The 22702-nt window shown below is 39.0% G+C and overlaps 1 protein-coding gene across 13 annotated transcripts in view; it reads left to right on the forward strand.

Annotated features, from left to right (window-relative positions):
• The window catches only part of Aak1 (AP2 associated kinase 1), a 175003-nt gene that overhangs the window by 60916 nt on the left and 91385 nt on the right, over positions 1 to 22702 (forward strand). For 12 of the 13 annotated variants that reach the window (XM_078029067.1, XM_078029066.1, XM_078029069.1 and 9 more), the window contains exon 3: positions 18388 to 18506. In XM_078029067.1, coding sequence (XP_077885193.1) covers positions 18388 to 18506 — 119 coding nt within the window. Of the gene's footprint in view, positions 1 to 15087; positions 15142 to 18387; positions 18507 to 22702 lie in introns of all 13 variants that reach the window. The other variant, XM_078029070.1, reaches the window with a different exon arrangement.

Consider the following 22702-nt stretch of genomic DNA (forward strand, 5'->3'; position numbering starts at 1 on the left):
AAGCAAACATGGTGGTGATAAGGAGCGGTCTTGACAGTACCTGGGCTCCTTTTTGGCACATTATAGACTGCACTCTGCCCCCTGTTAGAGTAAACACAAAGGTCAAGAGAAGAAGGGTCAGGGCTAGGAAGGAAGAAATGTAACTCAAGCTTTGTTGGTGAAATCCCTTCCACAATCTGGTCTGGGAAATGATCTCCACTGTGCTGGAAAGTAAGGATGATGTGCTGAAGGCCATTGTACCAGTAGGTTCTTGGCAGTCTCTTATATTGTCATTCCTCTCCCTGCCCTGGGGGTTGGGGGCTTAACCTAATAGGAATACAGTAGGAGGAGTGTTAGAACACCTCTTCTCCCTCAGTGGGGGAGTGAATTGTGCCAGGAGACCTTAGATCTCAGGACTGCACACTGGCCCACTCTATAACTACATGGGGCTAGGCAAGCACTCTACCAACTGAGCTATATCCCTAGCCCCTGTAGCTCATTTTCTTTACTGATAAAATGGAACTTGAATCTCTAGTGGAAGTTTGGTAACATGATGAGAAAATCACAGTAGAATGTGCTGGAGGATTGAAGCATGTTTTATGGGTGGGCTTTAGGAAATAAGCCTGGTGGGCACACGCCAAGAGCATTCGGCACACACCCAGGTTTTGGGCAAAAGGCTGGAATTTTGCTTGTAGAACCTGTGGTTGGTCCCCTTTGGCAAGATGGGTATAATAATACCAGCCTCACAGGGCTGTCATGAGGATACAATTAGATAATACATGTGAAAGTGCTTGGCACAGAGCTGAATCTCCACACTGCTATTTTTGGATGTGTCCTAAACAGATGTGCTGTAAAGTAGCTGAACGATGTAGAGGTCTGATGGGGAATAGGCCATGCAGCATTACGTTGTATGTTTCTTCCCCCTGATATTTGGATTATATTTTTGTTATTACCAGAGCAATTTTTCAGACTGCTGTCTAGGGTGGTGATGTTTTGTGGTCAGTGATTTTGTTTTGTAAAAATGAGGCTGTAGAGGCCTTTTTTTCCTTTTCTTTTTCAGGTATGTGCAACTATGTAACCAGGTGAGCCTAGGCCCTGATAAACTTCCCCTAAGTATGGCTAATTGAGCTAATTATTATAGTTCACTTTCATTCACTTGCTTTTTGAATGTTTATGTGTATATCATATGTTTATATCTCCATTAAAGCTCGAGTATAGTTGTTAATATATAAATATTTTAGAATGGTATTCTGTTAAAAGATTAGTGCTCTCCTTAGAGTTGGTGACGGAGTACCATTCAATGTATGTCTTCTGAATGGAAAGGATTTTTTTCTCTTTTAATCCAAGAAAGTCACTGGGCAGAGAAGTTCGGCTAGTCAGGGTAAGGAGGGCTTTGTGGGAGTTGTGGTCTGGCAGAACCTGGGAGAGTGCAATTTAAAATAAATACAGGGTCAGTAACAGGACTGTGCCTAGCCATATTGGAACCTTAGACAAAAGAAAAAAAAATCGATACCAATACTGTCTTTATTTGAAAATTTGAAATTTGTTTATCATGGATTTCTTTTTGCCCTAATTTGGATTTGAGAAAATATTTCTGTATTGTTTATCTTGACTGCTGTGCGTTTTGGCGATTCTCTGAGGGAACTTGAGGTTCATTTAGGCAAGTGCCTCACTCCCTTTACCCTAATCCTGGCCTTACTTAGTTTTACACAAAAGGCAGAGGAAGTTTCCCCTAAGTAGGTGTCAGTGTGCTCCTGGTCCTTTTTTGAGGTTTATAACATTCTTCCTCAGGATTGGAAGATAGAGTTTTCTTTAAAAATAACACACATTTTTTCTTCCAGTTTAAAAAAAAATCATTCCATCATTATAGGAAATTTTAAAAATAGAGAAAAGGATAAGGAAGAAAATAAATACCCATAATCCCATTATCTACATACAGGTAAATCAGTCTTAGAATTTTTTTTGTGTATGTGTTTTAGTCATGACATTTTACTGTATTTCCTTCCTTCCTTCCTTCCTTCCTTCCTTCCTTCCTTCCTTCCTTCCTTCCTTCCTTCCTTCCTTCCTTCCTTCCCTCCTTCCTTCCTTCCCTCCTTCCTTCCTTCCTTCCTGTAGTTGGATGCAATTTCTTTATTTATTTTTATGTGGTACTGAGGATTGAACCCAGTGCCTCACACGTGCGAGGCGAGTGCTCTACCAATGAACTGCAGCCCCAGTCCTACTGTATTTTCTTCTAGTCTTTTTGCTATACTTTTTTTTGGGGAGGGGCAGTGGAGGGTGATGGGGACAGTACCAGGGATTGAACTCAGGGCTCTCCACCACTGAACCACATCCCCAGCCTCAGTTTTGCTGGGGCTGACTTTGAACTTGAGATCTTCCTACCTCAGCCTCCCTAGCTGCTGCGATTACAGGTGGGCACTACTACACCTGGCTATACATTTGTATTTTGACATAGCTGTGTTTTTAATAAACTTAGAGGATTGCATTTTGTTTTTATTTAATGTATTGTGAACATGTTAATATATTTAAGATATTAAATATTTCACTGGTGTACAATGTACTTTTGTATAGACAAATTTTAATTTTTTAACCAGATTTCTTCTGATTAGACACATAAGTGGTTTGCATTTTTCATGCTTATAGATTTGTGTGTGTGTTGAATATTTTGTACGTATTTTATGAATATTTCAGATTATTTCCTTTAGGTAGATCTCTGCACATGGAATTTTGGGGTCTTGCTCACTGCTTCCTAGGCACCGGCCAGCTGACTTTCCTAACAGAAGGCCTGACTGCCTGACTCAGACTGCTCGCTGGTGATATATTCCTTTTCTCTCCTCAACTTGATTTGACTTGTAACCTTAACAATGGTACCAGATACTCTAGTATAATTGTATTCTCTTTCTTCCAGGTCCAATGAGATCTTCTGATCTTAGATCTTTTTCTCTTCCTTGTTTGGCATAGACTTTTTCAAACCCTGTGGCATCTTGGTTTCTCTTGGTGCCTATCCTGGTTCCTGATTCCTAATTAAGCTTCAGATATTTTTTTGTTGTCTTCTGGCTGTTCTGTACTGACCTTGTGGCCTCCTTCTTCAACCCTTTGTTGAGGCCCTCTATGCTCCCTGGCAGGCCCATCTCCCTCTCTAACCCCCTTTCTCTCTCTATTTTATCTAGTTGATGAGTGTCTGCTCATTTGGTTTCTTGGTTGTTAATGCTCTGTTTCTGCTTCAGTAAAGCTTGACTTTGTTAAGTTTTGTTTGGAGCCTGAGTCAAGTCTGATCTCAGCTATGCCCACGAGGGGTTGGGAGTGGAACATCCCTGCAGCTTTTGTATCGCTAGAGCTCCCACTGAGAACCAGAAACCCACTCCACAGTACTGTTTTTCTTCCTGCTCCCAGCCCCCACTTCCTTTGGAGATATTCATCAAGTTTCTCTTTCCCCCCCTGAGGAGTGGCTTGACCTCTCAGTGCTTCTGTGGAGCAGGGTGGAGGAACCAGTGGAGGCTGATGCCTGGGCAGACTTCCCTACTGTGCAGACAGCAGGTTCACCACAGGGCCCAAACTAGGATGAGCCATTTGCCTCAAGTGCAGAATTTAAGGAAACCCCTTAAATCAGTAGTGTCAGGAGAAAGAATATTTTTGTGTTTAAAAAATAAAAATTAATGCAAAAAGATGTGATTAACAAAATATGACAATTTAAAATAATGACAGGATCACTAACAGTGCTGTGCCCAGCCATTCTGCAGCTCAAAATTAATGGAAAAATCAGTAATGTTGAATTTATCTTTGTGTTCAAGATAAGGATCTCACTCCCCTCATATTATTCCTGGCCCTGGTTTTACACCAAAGGCAGAAATTTTCCCGTGACATAATTTAGTTAATCAAATTGGGACTGGTGTGCCTCTAGTCCTTCTTGGAGTCTTATCCTCTTGACAAGCCTCCATGACTAAGCTTGCATTTCATCTGATATCCTTCCATTGGAAGGCTAAATACTCTTCTCTATGATTACTTTCTGATAATCCTAGGTAAAAGCCATCTTCCCAACATCCCCAGATGAGTGCTCTGAGTGGTGACATCTTTTTTCCCCAAATATAGTTATTTTTAACTGAGACATAATTGGCCATAATTATGGGATACAGTGTAACATTTTAGTATATGTATGCAATGATGATCACCAGATCAGAACAATTGGGATATCTGCCACTTGAACCTTTGCTATTTATTTGTGTTGACAACATTCAAAATTCTCTCTAATCATATTTTGAAATATGAGTGGTGGGGATCTCCCTAACCCTGATCCATGAAAGAAAGAAAGAAAGAAAGAAAGGAAGGAAGGAAGGAAGGGAGGGAGGGAGGGAGGAAGGAAGGAAGGAAGGGACCAATGCAACTATGTACCCCTTGTGACTGTCCTTTTCCAAATAGATTTTTGACCATTTTATTCCTGATTAATTATTATTATTAATGCAAGTTTATGACATTAATGTGTTTTATTTAGAGACAGGGTCTCACTGAGTTGCTTAGAGCCTCTCTTTTGCTGAGGCTGGCTTTGAACTCAGGACCCTCCTGTCTCAGCCCCCTTAGCTGCTGGGAGTACAGGCATGGGCCACTGCGCTCCGTGTAAATCTAGTCTTTAACTTAGAATTTATAGCTCATCAAGTGCATTTTTTTTCTTTTTTTGTGGTGCTAGGGATTGAACCCAGGGTGTTGTGCGTGCAAGGCAAGGACTCTATCAACTGAGCTATGTTCTCAGCCTTAAGTGCAATTTTTAATGCTCATTTAGGTTCTGGACATTTGTTAAAGGAATCTGTACTTGTTAAAATTATTGAAACTCAGGATTATATCAGAGATGGCACAAGGTATTTTAGGATTGTTGGAGAACAGATATTTAATCCAAGTTAGATTAAGCAAAGAAGGAATTTATTGAATAAATACAGGAAACCTCCTTGAACTGAGCAGCAGGAAGCTAAACTAGATCTTAAGGGTTTGGGAAGTTTATCAAGTGGCTCTTTTGTCTGTCTGCCTCTCTTCCTTTGGAGCTTCAGTTTCAGATTGCATCTTCTTCCAAGAGTCTACTTCATTCCCTTGCCTTTTTTGCAGAACACTCTTTTCTGATTATTTGTGACATCTTGTGACCAAAACTATCTCGTCTGCATGCTTGTATAGAACTATCTGATTATAATTCCTGGCTCATTACTTCAGATTCTCAAGGGAGAATGTGAGCTAGCTCTCCCCTCTGGTTCAGTTAGCTATGGCAGGGAAAAGGGGTCACTTGATATAATGTATCTAATCATTATCTCAGCATGGAGTGAAGAGTATGGTAAACTAGACCAATGTGTTTCCTACAGTGAATTAAAATAAAATGCTCATGTGAGTCAGACTGGTGTGCAACAGGTAGATATAATTAGGGTAAGAAAATCAGGGTGGGCATGGAAGGGGTAGGTGTTCTTTTGGGTGAAAGTTCCCAGAGAAATCCTGGTTTGACTACACTTGAACTTAGAATTACAAGCTTACTGGCTAAAGAGGGGACAGACATTTCAACTGAGAATACAAGCAGAAACCACTGAGGTATCTAAGGACACTTTCAGGAGTTCAGCATGGGTTCCAGAGTGTGATCTTCCTTGTATGTCATGTTAAGGTTGTAATTCAATCTTGTAAGTGGTCAAAAGCTAGAGGAAAATTTAAGTAGGGAAACCACATTATTTGTTATTAATTTATCAGACTTCTGTTAATTATCATGTACTAAGTCTTAAAGATTCCAAAAGAAGTAAAAAGTTCTTGAATTTTTATTCTCTTCAGTGAGTCATTTTTCTAGTGTCCTACCCAGAGAATAATCTAGTATGTTCTTATGGATTTGTTTACAGCATCCAGAGACCTTAAACTGGTATGGAAATAACAAGTGACATTTCAACCAAGGTGACAGAGTGGTTCCCTATTTGCTTTGGATTGGAGAGATGAACTTTTTTTTTTACAATAGCCCCAATGAAATTACCCCAATGACCATATATGTAAGAGAAAGGATGAAAGAGTTTATTCAACAATATACAGGTACAGGCCAAATTTGTGGTGATAATATGAAAACCAGGGTGACTTCAGATAAGAGAGATTATTTTAACAGTCTTAAGTCCTTTTTATCGAGCAGAAAATAGGGACAGGATGTTCCAGATAGAGGGGAAAGCATGTGAAACCTGCAGGGAGGAAAGTTCTGGTTAGAGTTGTGAAACCTTAGTGGTGTGGGAAGAAGGGGATGGGCAGGAAGGATATTGGGAGATAGGGTTGAGTGAAGAGAGAGAAATATTCAAATTGTAAAGCCTCTGAAATTGTCATACATTGTTGGTGGGAGTATAAAATGGTATAGCCATTATGGAAAAAGATTGGGAGTTTCTTATAAAATTAAGAAAATGGTATTTATACAAGAATACCATCTCTACTCTCAACTATTTATATAAGAAATATGAAAAAATTAAAATGCAATAGAGAAAGGCTTTTTTAAAAATGTGTAGAGCTTTCTTACAATAGCCCCAATGAAATTACCCCAGTGACCATATATGTAAGAGAAAGGATGAAAGGGTTTATTCAAATAATGGAATATTAATCTGCAACAAAAAGTAATAAACTGTGGACACATTTAACAATATAAGCTATTATGATGAGTAAAATAGCTTACATAAAAAAGCAAATTCTAAATTAGGCAGAACTAATAATAGATGAAAAGAAAAAACAGTATTTGCCTCTAGTAGGATGTAAAGATTGTATGGAAAGGGGTCCAAGGGATTTCAATGAGATAGAAAGGGTTTATAACTTGATGGAGGTTTAAGTTACATGTGTGTATGAATTTATCAAAATTTATCCAATAATATACTGAAGATTTGTACCTTTTACTGTAAATTTACTTCCTACCTTCAATATGAACCATGAACCCTACATAGTCATGGTTCTCTAGATTAACAGAACCAAGAAATATATATATTTATAATAAAGGGATTTATTAGATTGATTCACAGGATCATAGAACTTGGAAAGTTCCACAGTGGCCATCTTCAGCAAGCTGGAGAGCCAGAGAAGTCAAGAGTAGCCTCAGTCTAAGAAACTAGAAGCCTCAGAACTAGAGACCAGTGATGCAGCACCTATTCTAAGGCCTAAACCTGAGAGCACCCCAAGGGCCGTTTGTTGGTTAAGCCAGAGTCCAAAGGCCAAAGAACATGGAGTTTGATATCCAACAACAATAGCAGCAGAAAACACATCTGCCAGAGCAGGAAGAGTGAGAGCACCAGAATGAATGAGTATACCCCATCTTCTACTATTTCCCTGCCTTTGGTTCCCCAGCCTTTTAGATGGTATTTAGGGCAAGCCTTTCCCAATCAGTTACTACTCACTGACCCACACACCAATATTCTTCATTAACACTCCTACAGATACATGCAGGCATTCCTCAAACCAGTAAAGGTGATACCTGAGATCTGAGCTGTAGGTCAGTGGTAGAATGTGTGCTCAGCTTGTGCAAGGCCCTGGATTTACTCCCCAGCATCAAATAGGAAGAAAAAGTTGACATACCAAATTAACAATCACAAACCCTGAACACTAAAATACATATGCTAAAGTATTTAGAGTGAAATGCATTGAGTCCCCACTGACTTGGAAATTCAACAAAAATGAGATGAGTTGATGTTTAGATAGATGGATGATAAATAGACCATTAAGCAAGTATAACACAATGCTAAAAGTTGTGGACTATAGAGAATGGGCATATGGATATTTGTAGTTCTATCTTTTTGACTTTATTGTATATTCAAAAAATTTTATAAGATGGGTAAAAAATATGAAGGTTCTCATACACTGCTGTATTAAGGAATTTAGACTTTGGCTTGGGTGGACTTGTGAACACGTTTTTTTAAAAAAATTTTATATTGTTGTTAATGAATGTTGTTATTCATTTATATGTAGTGCTCAGACTCGAACCCAGTGCCTCACACATGCTAGGCAAGCACTCTACCACTGAGCTACAACCTCAGCCCCATTTGTGAACACTTTTAAGAGGAATTATTAGATAGGAGTTTTTGAAGAGAAAGGTGTGAGGCACAGAAACTTAGGACTCAGTTCTTTTGTAAGAAAGAGGAGGGCAGGAATGGAGTGGAAAGAATGGATTCTGGGTTGGGCATAAAATGTTCAACACGTGGTGAAATCCACTTGAGTGATGAGTAAGCTAGGATGGGAGGAGATTGTGAGCTGTTGCCCTCTCCTGGGTAAAGGACCCTATCCTAGGGGCTGATGAATGAGAGTGACAGCATGGTCATGTCGCCTAAACCTCAGAGGAAAGGCTTTAACATGAAATGAAATTGGAATGCTCTGGAATTAACCATTTGGAGCTGAGACAATGTTAGCCTCGTTTTTGAAATGAGAGCTTATTTCCTCCCACAGCTAGGAGAGCTGGGACAGGATAGGATGACCTGGATAAAGTATTTGTATCTGGAGACCAGTTCTAATGAAACTCAAGTAGTTGAAGACTTTTATATCATGCACCTTTGATGCCAGTATGTATCCTAAAATGAGATCAGCACACAAAAGTGCCCTTCCTGGAACAGAATGCAGTGCTCTTCTAACCTGATCTTAGTACAGAAGCAATAAGTAGAAAACTAAGTAAGCTTTGAAGCATGAAGTTAGACTGGAATACTATGGAATTAACTGTTGGAAGCTGAGAGAATGTTAGTCAAAATTTTCTCTTTGCTGAACCCCCTTTTCTCCTTTGGAGACTGCACCAGTAACACAATAGAAATCGTGGTGGAAATGATTGGATCCAGAGTTTGGGGGTCTGCAGCATGGGGGCTGATGCATCTGAGCACTGACACAGTTCCCTTGGCAGACCTCAGCTACTCTGTTGGCACAGTACTTACTAGAAGATTACAGCAAGTATCTCAGGAGGTGAACATAGTTCCTTCCTGAGAAGCTCCTCACTCCTTCAGGTGACTCAGGTGTGGGATTGAACATGGGGCTGTGAGATTTCTTTTCCTTCTCAATTGAAGTGGGTTTTCATTTCTAGCTCAAGTGTTGTTTTTGAGAGAAGAAATCATGTGTAGGACAAGTGTTTGTTATTGTGACAGCACAGAGAGCTGCACCATGAGCATATTGCCTGAGGATGAAGGTTTCAGGTGAATCCTCATGCTGCTCTTGATGTGCCTGGCTGGTCTGCACAGGTTTTCGATGTGGAAGTGTGCAGACCACTTTGTTACCGAGACAGTGTTCTATCAATGTATAGCCCTTTTAAGTCATACTGGATTCTAACTTTCTGCAAGAGTAGAACCATGTGGAGTTTTTAGTTGTTATCATTCTCACTTTGTTGTTTTGTTTTGGCATCCTTTATAGTACTAGGCAAACAAGTTGTGTAACAAAACACGTGGGTCTCTACTGTTGCAGCAGGCTCTGTGGTGGTGGGTGATAGAGATGCCACGGTGGATTAGTCATCGTCCCTGCCCTCGTGCAGTTTAAGTGTACAGGGAAAGGAAGCATTAAACCAGGAATTACCACAGAAGTATTTCATTATACTCAAGCTGTGTCCTGAAGGAAAAGTAAAGAATGTTGTGCGTAACAGGGACTCAATCAGATCAGAAGGGACTGGGGGTCAGGGGCAGTCGGGGAAGGTTTAGCCAAGAAATAGCATTTGACCTGAAACCTAAAGGATGATTTGTAGGATCAGGCCAAGAGTGGGGTGAAAGAGGCAAAGAGAGAAGTGCAGGCAGAGATTCCTTAGGCAGGTTGGACACAGCAACTATGAGAAGCAAGAAGGCTTGTGGGTGGAACAGTCAGCGGAGGAAGGCTTGGTGGAGTGGGAAGGAGGCTGGGGAGATTGCATCCCCTCAGGCCTCACAGGCCATGGACAGCATGGGAGGGGTGAGAAGCCACTGAGGAGTTTCGTCCAGCTGAGTGGTATTCAGTTTCTGTCTTCAGAAGATCTGTATAGCTGCAGTATGGAAAACAGAAAATGGCTCAGTTTGACCTGGGGAAGCTGTTCTGTGGATTTCAGTGAACAATGAACATGGCCCTACCAGCGTCTCACTGCTTCTTTCTACATTTGCCACATAGCTAACCCCAGGGCAACAGAGCAGTGAAGATGTAGTCAGGGAGCTCAGGGAAAGGCCCTCTTTAGGCTCAGTGTTTTCTGGTTCAGTAATTTACAAGCCTCTGATACGTGTGAACTAATTTGATTTCTTAAAATTCTTCCATTTTGTTCTGGGCAAGCAGGTACCTTTCATGAGGTGGGGAAAAATGACAGTTGGGAGAGGAATGCTTGCTAAACCCTTAAAGTGGACTCCCTGAGCTGGAGGAGATGTTCCTCAGTGGCTGCAGTCCTGAAGAAGAAGAACCAGTTGCTCTGTGTCCAGCCTGGGCTGTGGCCTTGACTGGGTTCTGTTGATGATTCTGTACCACTGCCAATATTCACCAAGCTCTGATTTTGTGCCCACAGCCCTACTGGAGAGAGGGAGCTGAGTGCCTCAAGTCACCCCCCATCTGGGTGTTCTTTCTGCCTAGGGAAAGGGCTGCTTTGACATGTTCCCCAGAAGGAGCTGGCACATGGTGATTTTTAATTTGAGGCAAGTGATGTTAAAAAAACAAACTCTAAGACCCCACTAAAAGTCATTGTTGACACATGCTTCAGATTGACCTTTTCTCCTGTAAAAGCTTTGCTGTGCTCCTTGCCATCTGTCCTAGAGTTTTGAAAATTGTTTCTTCTGAAACTTTTGCCAAAGTTGCCATCAGTGTGAATAAATCCTGGATAGGTAGGCTTTTGGTCATCAACAAATGCTGCACACAGGGCATCCAAGTTCTCACTATAGAGAAGGCTCTGTTACTAAATGGCAGTGCTAGGGAGGCCACTTAGTCTTTTCTCTGTGCTTCAGTCTCCCTGTTATTCTGGTGGTGATGGTAATACAGGCTCTGAAAAGATTGAAGTAGGTCATCTAGTTCAGACCTGGCCTGAGGATAGGTTTTCCTTAACCCAAACAGAGTTTAGGAGATTTTTTTTTTTTTTTTTTAAATCTGTAACTTGGATTTACAGATCAAAAAATGTCACCTAAAAATTCAGCTTCTCTTGGAACCCAAATGACTTGGCATCCCTCAGTTCATGTGCCTCCATGACAACAATCATCTAGCCTTGAGTGGCTGCCCCAGGAGTGGGGGCATGCACTTCTTGATTTACCACGGTCCCTACCTCTCCCTGAGATCACCATGTCAGTGAGTGTGCCATCAGCCTCTCTTTGTACATTTTGTGTACACTTTGGGTTGTTTTCCTTCTATCTTGATTGTTAGAAATCTGGGCTTGTGGCTTGATCTCAAGAAGCTATTCAGATTTAGAACTTTATAAGTGAGGCCATCAGGCAGATACAAATGGGCTTTTGGGTAGGAAGGGTCTCCTAAGTGCCAGTGCTTTGCCTGTCTTTTAATTCTCCCACATGCTGTGAGGAATCTCTCAGCTGTTGGTGTAAGATAAGAGCAGCCTCAGGAACAGGATTTGAGGCTAACCTGTTGGCCTTCAAAGAAATACTACATTGTGCATGAAGTGACAGAAAACCCTCCCTAAAAGCCACCTGGATGCATTTATGCCCATGGTGGGCCATGAATGAGGGCTGTACGTGAATTCCTTGTCTTCATAAAATACTTTCACAGAACCACTGAATATTTGGGGGGTTCTTTTTTCTTCTCTAAAACAGAGTTTGTTCCCCTCTTTTCCTAGCATCTTTTCCAGAATTACTATTAAACAGATAAAAGCAGAGCTTCTTTGTTTGAAGCTGAGAAGGAAGCTGTGTCTAGAGCCTGACCCTTAAGCAGAGCCGGTTTTTCCTCATGCAGCTGCTGTGGAGCCATCTGTACTCCTGGGCTTGGAGGAATCCTGTTGAAACACTGCTGATTCAGTCTTCATTTCTGCAGATGAGAAAATGGAAGCCAAAGAGACCCAGTAGCTTGTCCAGGATGGCCCTTTACTGTATATCAGCTGAGTAACTTCCACTCTAATTGAGTTTTCCATCTGATCCTTTAGAAAAGCTTCAGAAGACTGTTTTGTGTTCATTTTTCTTCCTCAGGTAATTAAGAAAAAAGCATTCATTAAGTAAGCAGCTTCCATTGAGCTTAACCTTATTTTCAAAGGTAAGCAGTTTGAGGGCCAGGAAAGTAGAAAACAGAGCAGAAAATGGGCCTGGATGGGAGTGTCCTCTGGCTCTGTCGGCTTGTGTCTCTGGGTCTCAGACAGGAGGGTGTCATTCTTGAAGTGTAGATAGGACTTATATTAGGAAGTGAGCTTTCCTTTTACCTGCAGGAAATATGTAGGTGGCAGTTTTTAGTGCCTAGAATCTAGGCCTGATTTGAAAATATCCAGCAAAACCTCTTTGGCAGCAAATCCAGAAACCCTGTCTCAGCACCCTGATGGGCTTTTTTGTCTCCTGTTCCTGGTCTAATCATTCTCATTGTCTGCCCAGCTGTTTCCCATCACTACTCAGATAATCATATTGGTGTCTTTCTTCTCTGTCTGCTCACCTTACCTCCCCCATTCGTCACTTTCTTTTGCCAAGTGGAAGTCACTGGTGTCCTTCTTCATTCAGAACCAGGCCTGGGCCTGGTACCATCCAGTGTGATTCAGTACTTGATAAAGAGCCAAGAGAGGTACTGCTTACTTCTTCCAAAGCCCTCTTGCCAATGTTGAATTATTTTTTTAAAATTTATCTTTAAAAAGTTTCAGTTGAAGATTATGATCTCTTATTGATGTCACAAATCAGAGATTTTAGAGATGACTCAATCTCCCCCACACACAGCCCAGGTAGCCAGATGGAGGTTGTAGTACATGGCCTGCTTACTTCACAGGTCTGTATTACAAAGATTGAAACAGGGCCATGCAGTACAGTCCCCACCTGTGTAGGACTGATAATTGTATTTTAAATTCTCGCTCACCTTTTTCTCCCAGTGGAGGACAAGACAATTCTGTCTTCTTTGCTTGTTTGAAAGGTAGAATTATCTCAGTAATTTCACTGGTGTCTCCACAGTCCTATGCTTATTAAAGCCTTTTATCAGGAAAGTTGTAGAAAGCAGCTGATCCTAGGAGTTTAGAATCTGTAGAGATCATGAAGGATCTATAGGGAAAGCAAATTAAAATCACAAATATCGATGCACACTAAGGTGAATGGCTAAAATGAAAAAAAAAAACCCATAATACCAAGAGTTGATAAAGATATGGAGCAATCATGTGGCTCTTGGAAGTGTGAAATGGTACAGCCATGGTAGAGTACTATTAGGTAATTTTTTGTAAAACTGAATGAACGCTTGCTGAATGACCCAACAGTTCTATCCTTGGGAGTTTACTTAAGACAAATGATTACCTATGTCCATAAAAAAAGACTTCTGTACAAATGTTTATTTCATAATAACTGAAAGTTATGTGATGAGGTGGGGGAGGATGGGAGATTATCTGCAGAGGGGCATGAAGAACTATTGGCAATGATAGATCACTTGTCTGATAATTATGAGGTTATAAAGTTGTGAAAACTCAAACTGTACTTAAAACAGATATAAAGTTAGCTTAAAAAGAATAAATACTCTAGTACGAGTTCTGCTAACAACTAGCTCTGTGTATTCTTGTGTAAAGAGCTTAGCTCTTTGCATCTTGTTCTTATTGGAAAAATGGAGACAATAGGTCACTTACCTTCCTTGTTCAGTTATTGTGAAAATATAAGTGAAATAATTAATTTTGAAATGCTTTTAAAATAGTCATATGAGTGGAGGCGCTATTCCTTTTTGAGTCAAGAAACGCAAGAACTATAATAACCAGTGATGAACTAATATGTATATTTTGGAGTTTATTTGCAAGTTATCTTTTAACTTCGTGGAATGTGGGCTGTGTCATTTCCTTTCTTTGTCAGTAAAATGAAGGGGTTAGACTAGATCAGAGGTAGAAATCCCAAGAAGCTCAGAATCTTAAAGCTTTTAAGATATATGGTTTGCTCATTTTTTGTTTGTTTGTTTGTTTTAGCCTCTGCAGTGTTGGCCTTTCCAGCATTAATTTAAAACATGACTTGTTGCCAGTGTTTAAGTCTGGAGGTTTCACATAAAGTTTTGGGTTTCCAGCTTTTACTTAGAAATTAATGTTGCTGACAAAACTGAGTCAACATTCTTACATGATAACAATTTGGAGTTTCATAGTAGCTATCCCTTTGTATGGGTCATGCTCATTAGTTTCCCATAGTATCCACTACACTCTGTTGCCTTTTCTGTTCTGTGTAGTATCGATTAAGAAAGTTAATTCATTATTGAATACTCTCTGTTTGTTAGGTATTATTCTAGGGTATGATGATCCAGAGGGGAACCAAACAGACAAAATGTTTAAACTCATAGTGAATTGTAAATATCCTTCTACATTTCTGTAAAAAATTAAGGAGGGAAAGTTAGACCAAGCCTGCTATATATTTCAGGGAAAATGGTAGAAAGTATATTTCTTTGTGTAAGTAAAAAAAAAAAAATTCCTACATATTTACTAGGCAGAGTGTGTCTGTGTCAAAATTATCCTCCTTGCTTCACTTAGTAGATCAGATCCTTTCTTTCTGTGATTCATTAAATGCATGGATGAGGTTATCATAGTGTTTCACAGAATGCCAAAGGCAGAGAGACTGGCACAGGCCAGTTAGATTTCCTTACCTCTGCTTAAACCATCCTCTGTGCAGCTTTGGGTTTTTCTGTTTAATCAAGATCTTGGGATGCAGCTGGGTCTGAAATAAGCACCTCTATTCAGTCATCTCTGTTGGCAGCCTCTTCTATAGTAGCTTGGATCCTATCCAGGCTGAGAGTCAGTACCCTGATACATGTGGTGAACCTGGACCAAGAAGTAGCTTGTATGCTGTTGTCTCCCCTCTATCTTCTAAGCAAATAGTTTGCACCTCTATTTGGTCAACTACATGGTGTTAAGTGACTGACATCTTAAGAGTGACAAATACTACTAAGCTTTTGATTTTGATCTCATGGTTTAAATCCTTCTCACTTACAAACAAACTACCCTTTTATAGGCACAAATGCTTAATAATGTGGTTCCATCTATATTAGGATTAGTAATTCTTTGCTTTGCTTTTATATTTATCATGGTCATAGGTTTCAAGACTCTGGACTGTCTTTTCTCAACAAGTTGTGCTTGCTGATTATGTGGTAGGTGACCCATTTCACTCATTCTGGCTGGAAAGGTCATCTTGCTACCTATGCTGTTCCCATCTGCTACAGCACTGCTCCCATCTGGTGGCAACTATCTCAAATTGCAGCATCATCTACCTTCTAAAAACAGGTCCTTTAGTGGTTCCAGGCATCACACATTGAAATGCCTTTAAAATGTGTCATATATGGGTACTGGGTGGGAGAATATCCCATCAGCTCTTCAGACAAGAAAGGCAAGAACTAATATGTACGTTTTGGAGTTAATTTGCAAGTTCTCTTTAACTTCATGGAACATGGTCTATGTCATTTCCATTAGCTATCAGTAAAATGAAGGGGTTAACCATGTCCAATAAAGAAATACCATTTCTACTTTTTATTCTGCAGCATTGTCAGAGGTCTCCTTAAAAGGATATTACATGTTTTTTCTTTACCAAAGGTGAACTATATGGTTTTTGGACAGTCAGGGGACTGATACTGCTGTAGGTTCTGCCTATAGCTTGCATTGAGACTCTTGAGCTTCACTCGGTTTCTCTACCCATATAGCAAAATTCTTGAACTTAATGCTATCCAAGAGTACTACTAGTAGAGAGTGTGTAGTGTATGATATTTTAAAGTATCCAAAGTATCTGTCAAGTGAATACCCACTTGGACTATGTACAAAACAATTATGAATATAAGTAGAAATTTTATAATTTATACTACCACTTTCCCTAGTTCTAATATGCATCAGGGTCTGGGGACAGTGGGACATACCTGTAACCCTAGATACTTGGCAGGCTGAGGCAGTAGGGTCATAAGTTTGAGACCAGCTAGGGCACCTTAGCAAGACCCTGTCTCAAAATGAAAAAAGGCTGGGGATGCAGTGATAGAGTACATATGAGGCCCTGGGTCCAATCCCCAATATCACTGGTAGAAAAGAAAAAAAATAAAGTATATACATCCATGGTTTTAATAATTTTGGGGAGAAAAAAAGAAGATAAATACTGCTGCATTAAAATTACATATTTAGTTACAAGACAAATTCTGATACCCTAAAATTTAAATATAAATATTATGCATCTTAGAATTTAGGAATTTGGGGGCTGAGGTTATGGCTCAGTGGTAGAACACTTGCCTAGCATGTGTGAGGCACTGGGTTCTGTTGTCAGCACTGCATATAATAAACAAATACTCAAAATTCTAGAATTAAGATTGATAATGAGTAATGTATGATAAGAAGATGGGAAGTGGTATTGAGATATCAGGATTAGAGACATGGTGTTTAAAATTAAAGACTGGATGATAAAATTTCATGTTTATCTGAATAAGTATACAAAAGTACAGGTTCTGGTAGATTGCTACCATAATGCACATTTAGAACCTCTAATTTCATTAAAAACGTTCTTTCACAGAATTATGTGTGTGTTTTATGAAAACACAAAACAGTGCTTCTGAGTAAGACTTTTTTGGTTGTGAGGAATAGAATCCTATTCAAGTTAATTTGAAAAAGTGTAATTACTATAAAGATAAAATAGGAAATGCTATAGGCATTAATAGACAGGTACTGAAGGGCCATTGAGCCTCAGAGGAATTAGAATGGCACCTGAGACTTATTTCTGTAGAATAGCTATTTATTGATCTACAACAAATTTGCAGGTGATTGCTAGCCCCAACACCCAGCTCCACTGAGCTGCATCCTCAATACATAACCTCAGCCAAGTTCCCATACTGATGAGTTTTCTCTGGGTTCACACTACCAAATTAGTGACTGGCTCTGTACAAAGAATAGCCTAGTGATTTTTTTTGCTGCCAAGAGTAAATGGACAACATATGCAAGCTAAATGATGAAGGTATTCAAGCAGGCCAATGGATGCAGTGTTCAGTTTAACTGCTGCTCATTCCAAAGCCTTTGATTTTGTTAGTCTTGCCATACCTTGTCTAGATAATTCTCTTAATAAGGGCATAGAACACCTCATGGTGCTTTGGGAGTGAGGTTGAGGTTAGGAGTTCTAAGAATTTGTGGAACTTTACACTCTAAGAAATTTAGAGCATTTGGAAATTTCTTTTAGAGTTATATAAATTTCTGTTAATGAACCGGAAACTGTCTTTTAGAGAAGGGTTAGTGCAGATGTTAAAACAGTCTTCCCAATAATTTGAGTCCTAATGTCTGCTATGTAGAATATCATTCTTATACCTGTATCTTGGATCTACTCAATTACCCATAAATTAGGGAGGGCATAAGGAATCCTCAAGGTCTACTGTTAGATTTGAATTAGGGATAGAGTGAGGAAAAGTGAGAAGAAATTGAAATTTTTGAAATAAATCAACAGCTGTTTGTGTGTGTGTGTGTGTGTGTGTGTGTGTGTGTGTGTGTGTAGTAGTAGTAGTAGTAGTAGTAGTAGTAGTAGTAGTAGTAGTAGTATGGAGGATTGAACCCAGGGGTGCTCTACCACTGAGCTACATCCCCAGCTCTTTTTTAATTTTTAATTTTGAGACAGGGTCTCACTAAGTTGCAGAGGTTGGCCTCTGACTCGTGATTCTCTTGCTGCAGCCTTGTGAGTTGCTGGGATTATGGCTTGTGCCACTATGCTCAGCTCACTTGACAACTCTTTTTTTAAATATCTTTATTAGTTATTGATGGACCTTTGTTTATTTATTTGCTTATATGTAGTGATGAGAATTGAACCCAGTGTCTCATATGCTATGCAAGTGCTCTACCACTGAGCCACAATCCCAGCCCAACAACTCTTTTTAATAGCAATTATTGAAATAACTTTCTAGCCTTTCTGAGAGGGAAAGAGTACTGGACTTACATGTAAAAAATAAATCTTGATTTGAATCAAATATCTTTGAGCCTTTGTTTTCATAGGAAAAAATAACATCTAGCCTCAGGATTGTGGTAAGAATTAAAAGAGTATCAGAAAGCTTAGGATGGAGGTTAGAATGTAGTTAGGTCTTTTTTCTTCCTCTGTGTACTCATCGGTTATTTGTAGGCTCTTTGAAAGATAATTACTTTTCTTCCTTGATCCCTAGATACATGTTAGGAACATTTCTTGCTCCTGAGTCCCACAGATAATATTTCTTGAGTTCTAAGCATCTAATACCTCATGGCAAATACCCTTTTAGGCCAGGCCAACCTTAAGAACTGACTGATGGTGACATTGGTACCATTAATGATAGCAGTACCACCTTCCAGCCAAATAGTCATCTGAATGGCTCTTTGAATATGACTCAAAAGAGCTTACATGTGTATTTCTCTCGCAGGTGGATTTGCTATCGTGTTTCTGGTGAGGACAAGCAATGGGATGAAATGTGCCTTGAAACGCATGTTTGTCAACAATGAGCATGATCTCCAGGTGTGCAAGAGGGAAATCCAGATAATGGTAAGGCTGCCCCTTGGACCTGGGACTGCTGGCTTAAAATAGGGGGTAGAGACTGTGTCGTCTTATAAGAAAGCCACGGGGGTGTGTTCCCTTTTCTGAGATGGCAGAGGCCTCTGGACAAGTGGGAGTGAAGAGCCAGGAGATACAGAACCCTGTTCCTGCCTTGGTCATCTCAGCTGGAATTTGAGGAGAAAGGAGCATATTAGAGAACTGAACAATTTTTAGGTCAGAGAAGTAGTTTGGGGCCCTGGGAAAAGCTTATTTAATAAACCTGTTTCCCAGAAATTATTTGTGGCATACAACCCGGAAACCCTGACTTTCCAGTGAGCCTCCTCTTCTAGTCTTGTCCTTTTATCAGTTAGCAATCCCCAATCTGGGCTCCTCAACACTCCATGAATGTATCCTTATACAACTTTACATTTTGCACATGTATTTATTTCTACCTGGAGTGCTTGTAAGGTAGAAACCTTACAAATATGATTCCATTTTTGAAAGTCCAAGAACAGTCCAAATTGATCTATGGTGCTAGAAATAAAATTGACCAGGAAGTGGCATATGAAAATTTTCTAGGTCATGCAAATCTGTTGTTTAGGTAGTAGTCACACAGGGGTATATAAATATTAGAACTCAACTGAATATATTAAGATCTGCAATTTATCATTAATAATTCCTCAGTTTTAAAAAAGCATACTAACTTTTCGAGATTCAGATGAATATTCTGTTTAGAGAAAAAGTCTATTTCCCTATGTGCTTCTGGATGAAATAATATGATGTCTTGAAAACAATCTGTTGGTTTGGAAGAAAACAAGATTGATTGGTCATGAGTTGATGATCAAAGCAGAGTGATGGCTGCAGGAGTAGGTTAGAGTAGTCTCTTTCTTTTACCTTGGTTTGACATTGTGCTTAATAAAAAAACCCTTTAAATATGTAGTCTGTTTTTCCTTTGTTTTCCACAATACTTTTGTTTATACTAATTATATTCCTTAACCTGTTATGTTTTAAGTCATTCTGCTATCAGAAAGTAATTACTTAAAATCAGGAACTTTATACTCCCACACACTGCTTGACGTAGAATAAATGTCTTAATAAATTTTAGAAGAAGTGAATATATAAATAATGGTAAGAGCAGATGCATATGTTCACCCAGAGATGATTCCTTTGTATCCTGAATCTTAATATTTTTGTAAAGAGTTTCAAAAACTGCATGGGGCTGTTAGTGTGTACATTCCACCAGGCTTTGCTTGCCTTTGTCCACCCCTTGTGGGTTCACTCGCCCAGTGGCAGCTTAGAGTAACTAGTTGGACTGCAGTTGGGCTACTTACAGAACTCAGGATTTTAGATAGCTGGGCACTACTTTGGATTCTACAAAGCTGAAACTATTTGGGAAGGAACTGCCACCATTGCAGACCAAGCCACCCACCCACTGAGGCTCGAGACCATGTGGATACGTGGATCTATCTACAAGGTGCCAATTTCCTTCTAGTTCCCTTCAGTGCAGCTTCAAGTTACCATTCCTATATTCTCCTTCTTCCTCATCCTCCCCTTACTTGCAGTATGCTTGCTCAGTGCTCACCCACTTTCTTTGCTTTGCTGTTTTCTTCTGCTTAGGATGCTCTTCTCAATCATTTACTTGTATTAGAAAAGCAATCACATTCTCCCATCATTTAGGAACATGTTTGAGGACTTACTCTATACTGGCCAGGCATTCTAGAGGAGGAACTAAGAAGCACAGGCCCACAAGTACCCACAAATTAATGGACCTGACCTGATTAGGAATTAATTTACATGGGTTCAGGTTCAGGCCCAGTCATACATTGGCTGTTAGAGTTTTGTTTTTAGTTCAGTTTATATTTTTCAAAAGCTTACACAGTCAATTAGTCAATCTTAGCACTGAGATTAGAAAAGAAAAAACAATCAAGTAGTCCCTATAAAATCCTCATAGGACATTTTAGGGTTCCAGAGGTAACCATAATAGTTGAGTCTTTTGATGTATTTTAGAATAACATGCTACTATTGCTTTTCCTTCCATTTTATCACCTGTGGGAAGTAAAGATTTAGCTCTCTTTCATCCCCTATATAGCCCTCTCCCTAAATACATTATTTTCATGCCCCTTTCTTTCAAAATACCAGTAAATTTTGGCAGTATGTTGGTATATTAGTATTAGTTTTTACATTATTATATAAGAAAACTATTCCTGCTTAATCTTCTAGTAGACTATGATTACCAAACCTTTCCCAGAATTAATAATTATCTTATTTTTCCTCTTTTGATCTCAGTTTTCTCTTTACTTTTGACAGTGTAAAAATAAAACTTCCTAAGTTATGTAAATCACTTTTTGAGTATTTAGATATATTTAATATTATATCTGTTTTTAATCATTTGAAGATTTCTCTCCCAGTCTTCTGACTTGATGGAGTCAGAACTGGCTACCTCATCTTGAAATCTCCTAGGCATTCCCTTTGCCTTCTTTTTTTCCTCTTTTGCTTTACTTTCTCATGTTGGTAGAGCTGGTCCTCCAGTAGCTTCTTGATTATGGATTATACTTTTGGTATCAAGTCTAAGAAATCTTTGCCTAGCTCTCAATTCTGATAATTTCTCCTATTTTTTTAATAAAACTTTTATAGTTTACATTTTACATTTAAGTCCATGATCTATTTTGAGTTCACTTTTATATAAGGTGTGAAATTTTGGTTGAGGGTATTTTTAAATTTTTTTATTTTTGCTTATGGATGTCTGGTTGTTCTAGCACCATTTGTTGAAGAGGTCATATTTCCTCTATTATTTTCATTAAAAATTAGCTCAACTTAGTTAAAAGCATCTATTTTTAGACCCTTCTCTATTCTGTTCCATTTGAGCTGTTTATCTCTCTACCAATACCACACAACCTTGATTACTGTAGTGTATAAGTCTTGAAATCATACTGAGTTCTCTTATTTCCCCCCAATATTGTTTTACCTGTTCTAGTTCATTTCACCTTTTGTATAAATTTTAGAACAATCTGATTCAGAATATTTATGTCTATAAAAGGTATTGCTGGAATTTTGATAGGAATTACATTAAACCTGCATTTCAGTTTAGCAAAACCTGACGTCTTTTCTATGTTTAGTCTTCCAATAAATGAACATAGTAAGTCTCTTCATTTATTTATATCTTTGGTTTCTTTCATTATCATTGTGTAGTTTTTCAGTACACAAGTCTTGACTGGGGATATACCTGGGAGTATAGTGGCATTTGGCTTGCCTAGTATTCTTGGGGTCCTGGGTTGAATTCTCAGTACCAAAAAAAAAAAAGAAGAGCACAAGTCTAACACATGTTTTTAGAATCATATCAAGTTGTTTAGTTTTGGTGATTATAAATTATTGTTATTGTGTTTTTATGGTGCAGGCGATTAAACCAGGGCCTCACTCATGCATACTGCATTGCACCTCCACTAAGCTCCACCCCAGCCCCATGTGTTTAGTGCCAATAGGTAAAAATTAACTTTTGTATGTTTATCTTATATCTTGACACTTTTCTATACTTGCTTACTGGTTCTGTCATTTTGTGGATTCCTTAGGGTTTTCTACAAGTGATTTTATATCATTCTTTTTGATTTGTATCTCTCATGTTTCCTTTTCTAGCCTTAGTTGCCCTGACTAGAACTTGCTGTACTGTGTTGAATAAGAATGACGGGTGAACATCCTTTATTTATTCCCAATTTTAGAAGGAACACAGTCTTTTATTATTAAGTGTAAGGTTAGCTTGAGTATTTTGTACATTTAAAAGATTCAATTTGAGGACATTTCCCCTGTATTCCCATTTTTCTAAGAGTTGGGATTATGAGTAGGTATTGAATTTTTTAAGATGTTTTTTCTTCATTGATTGATGTGATCATGTGATTTTTTTTTATCTTTAGCATGTTAAAGAAAAGCAGATTGACCTTTCAAACATTGAACCAATGTTGTATCCCTCTAATAATCCATTTGGTCATGGTATATATTTTTATCTGTTGTTACACTCTCTTTTGCTTGTATTGGATAGGAATGTTTACATCTATATTTATGAGAGAAAATGGTTTGTATTTTTTAAAAAACTTTTCCCCCCTAGTTTTGGTTTTGGGATAATAATGACTATATACTATAAATTGGGGACTGTTTTCTTCTCTTCTGTGTTCTGGAAGAGATTGCATAGAATTGGTGTTGATTCTTCATTAAAG

Source organism: Ictidomys tridecemlineatus, chromosome 12, assembly GCF_052094955.1.
Source record: "Ictidomys tridecemlineatus isolate mIctTri1 chromosome 12, mIctTri1.hap1, whole genome shotgun sequence".
Lineage (NCBI taxonomy): Eukaryota > Metazoa > Chordata > Mammalia > Rodentia > Sciuridae > Ictidomys > Ictidomys tridecemlineatus.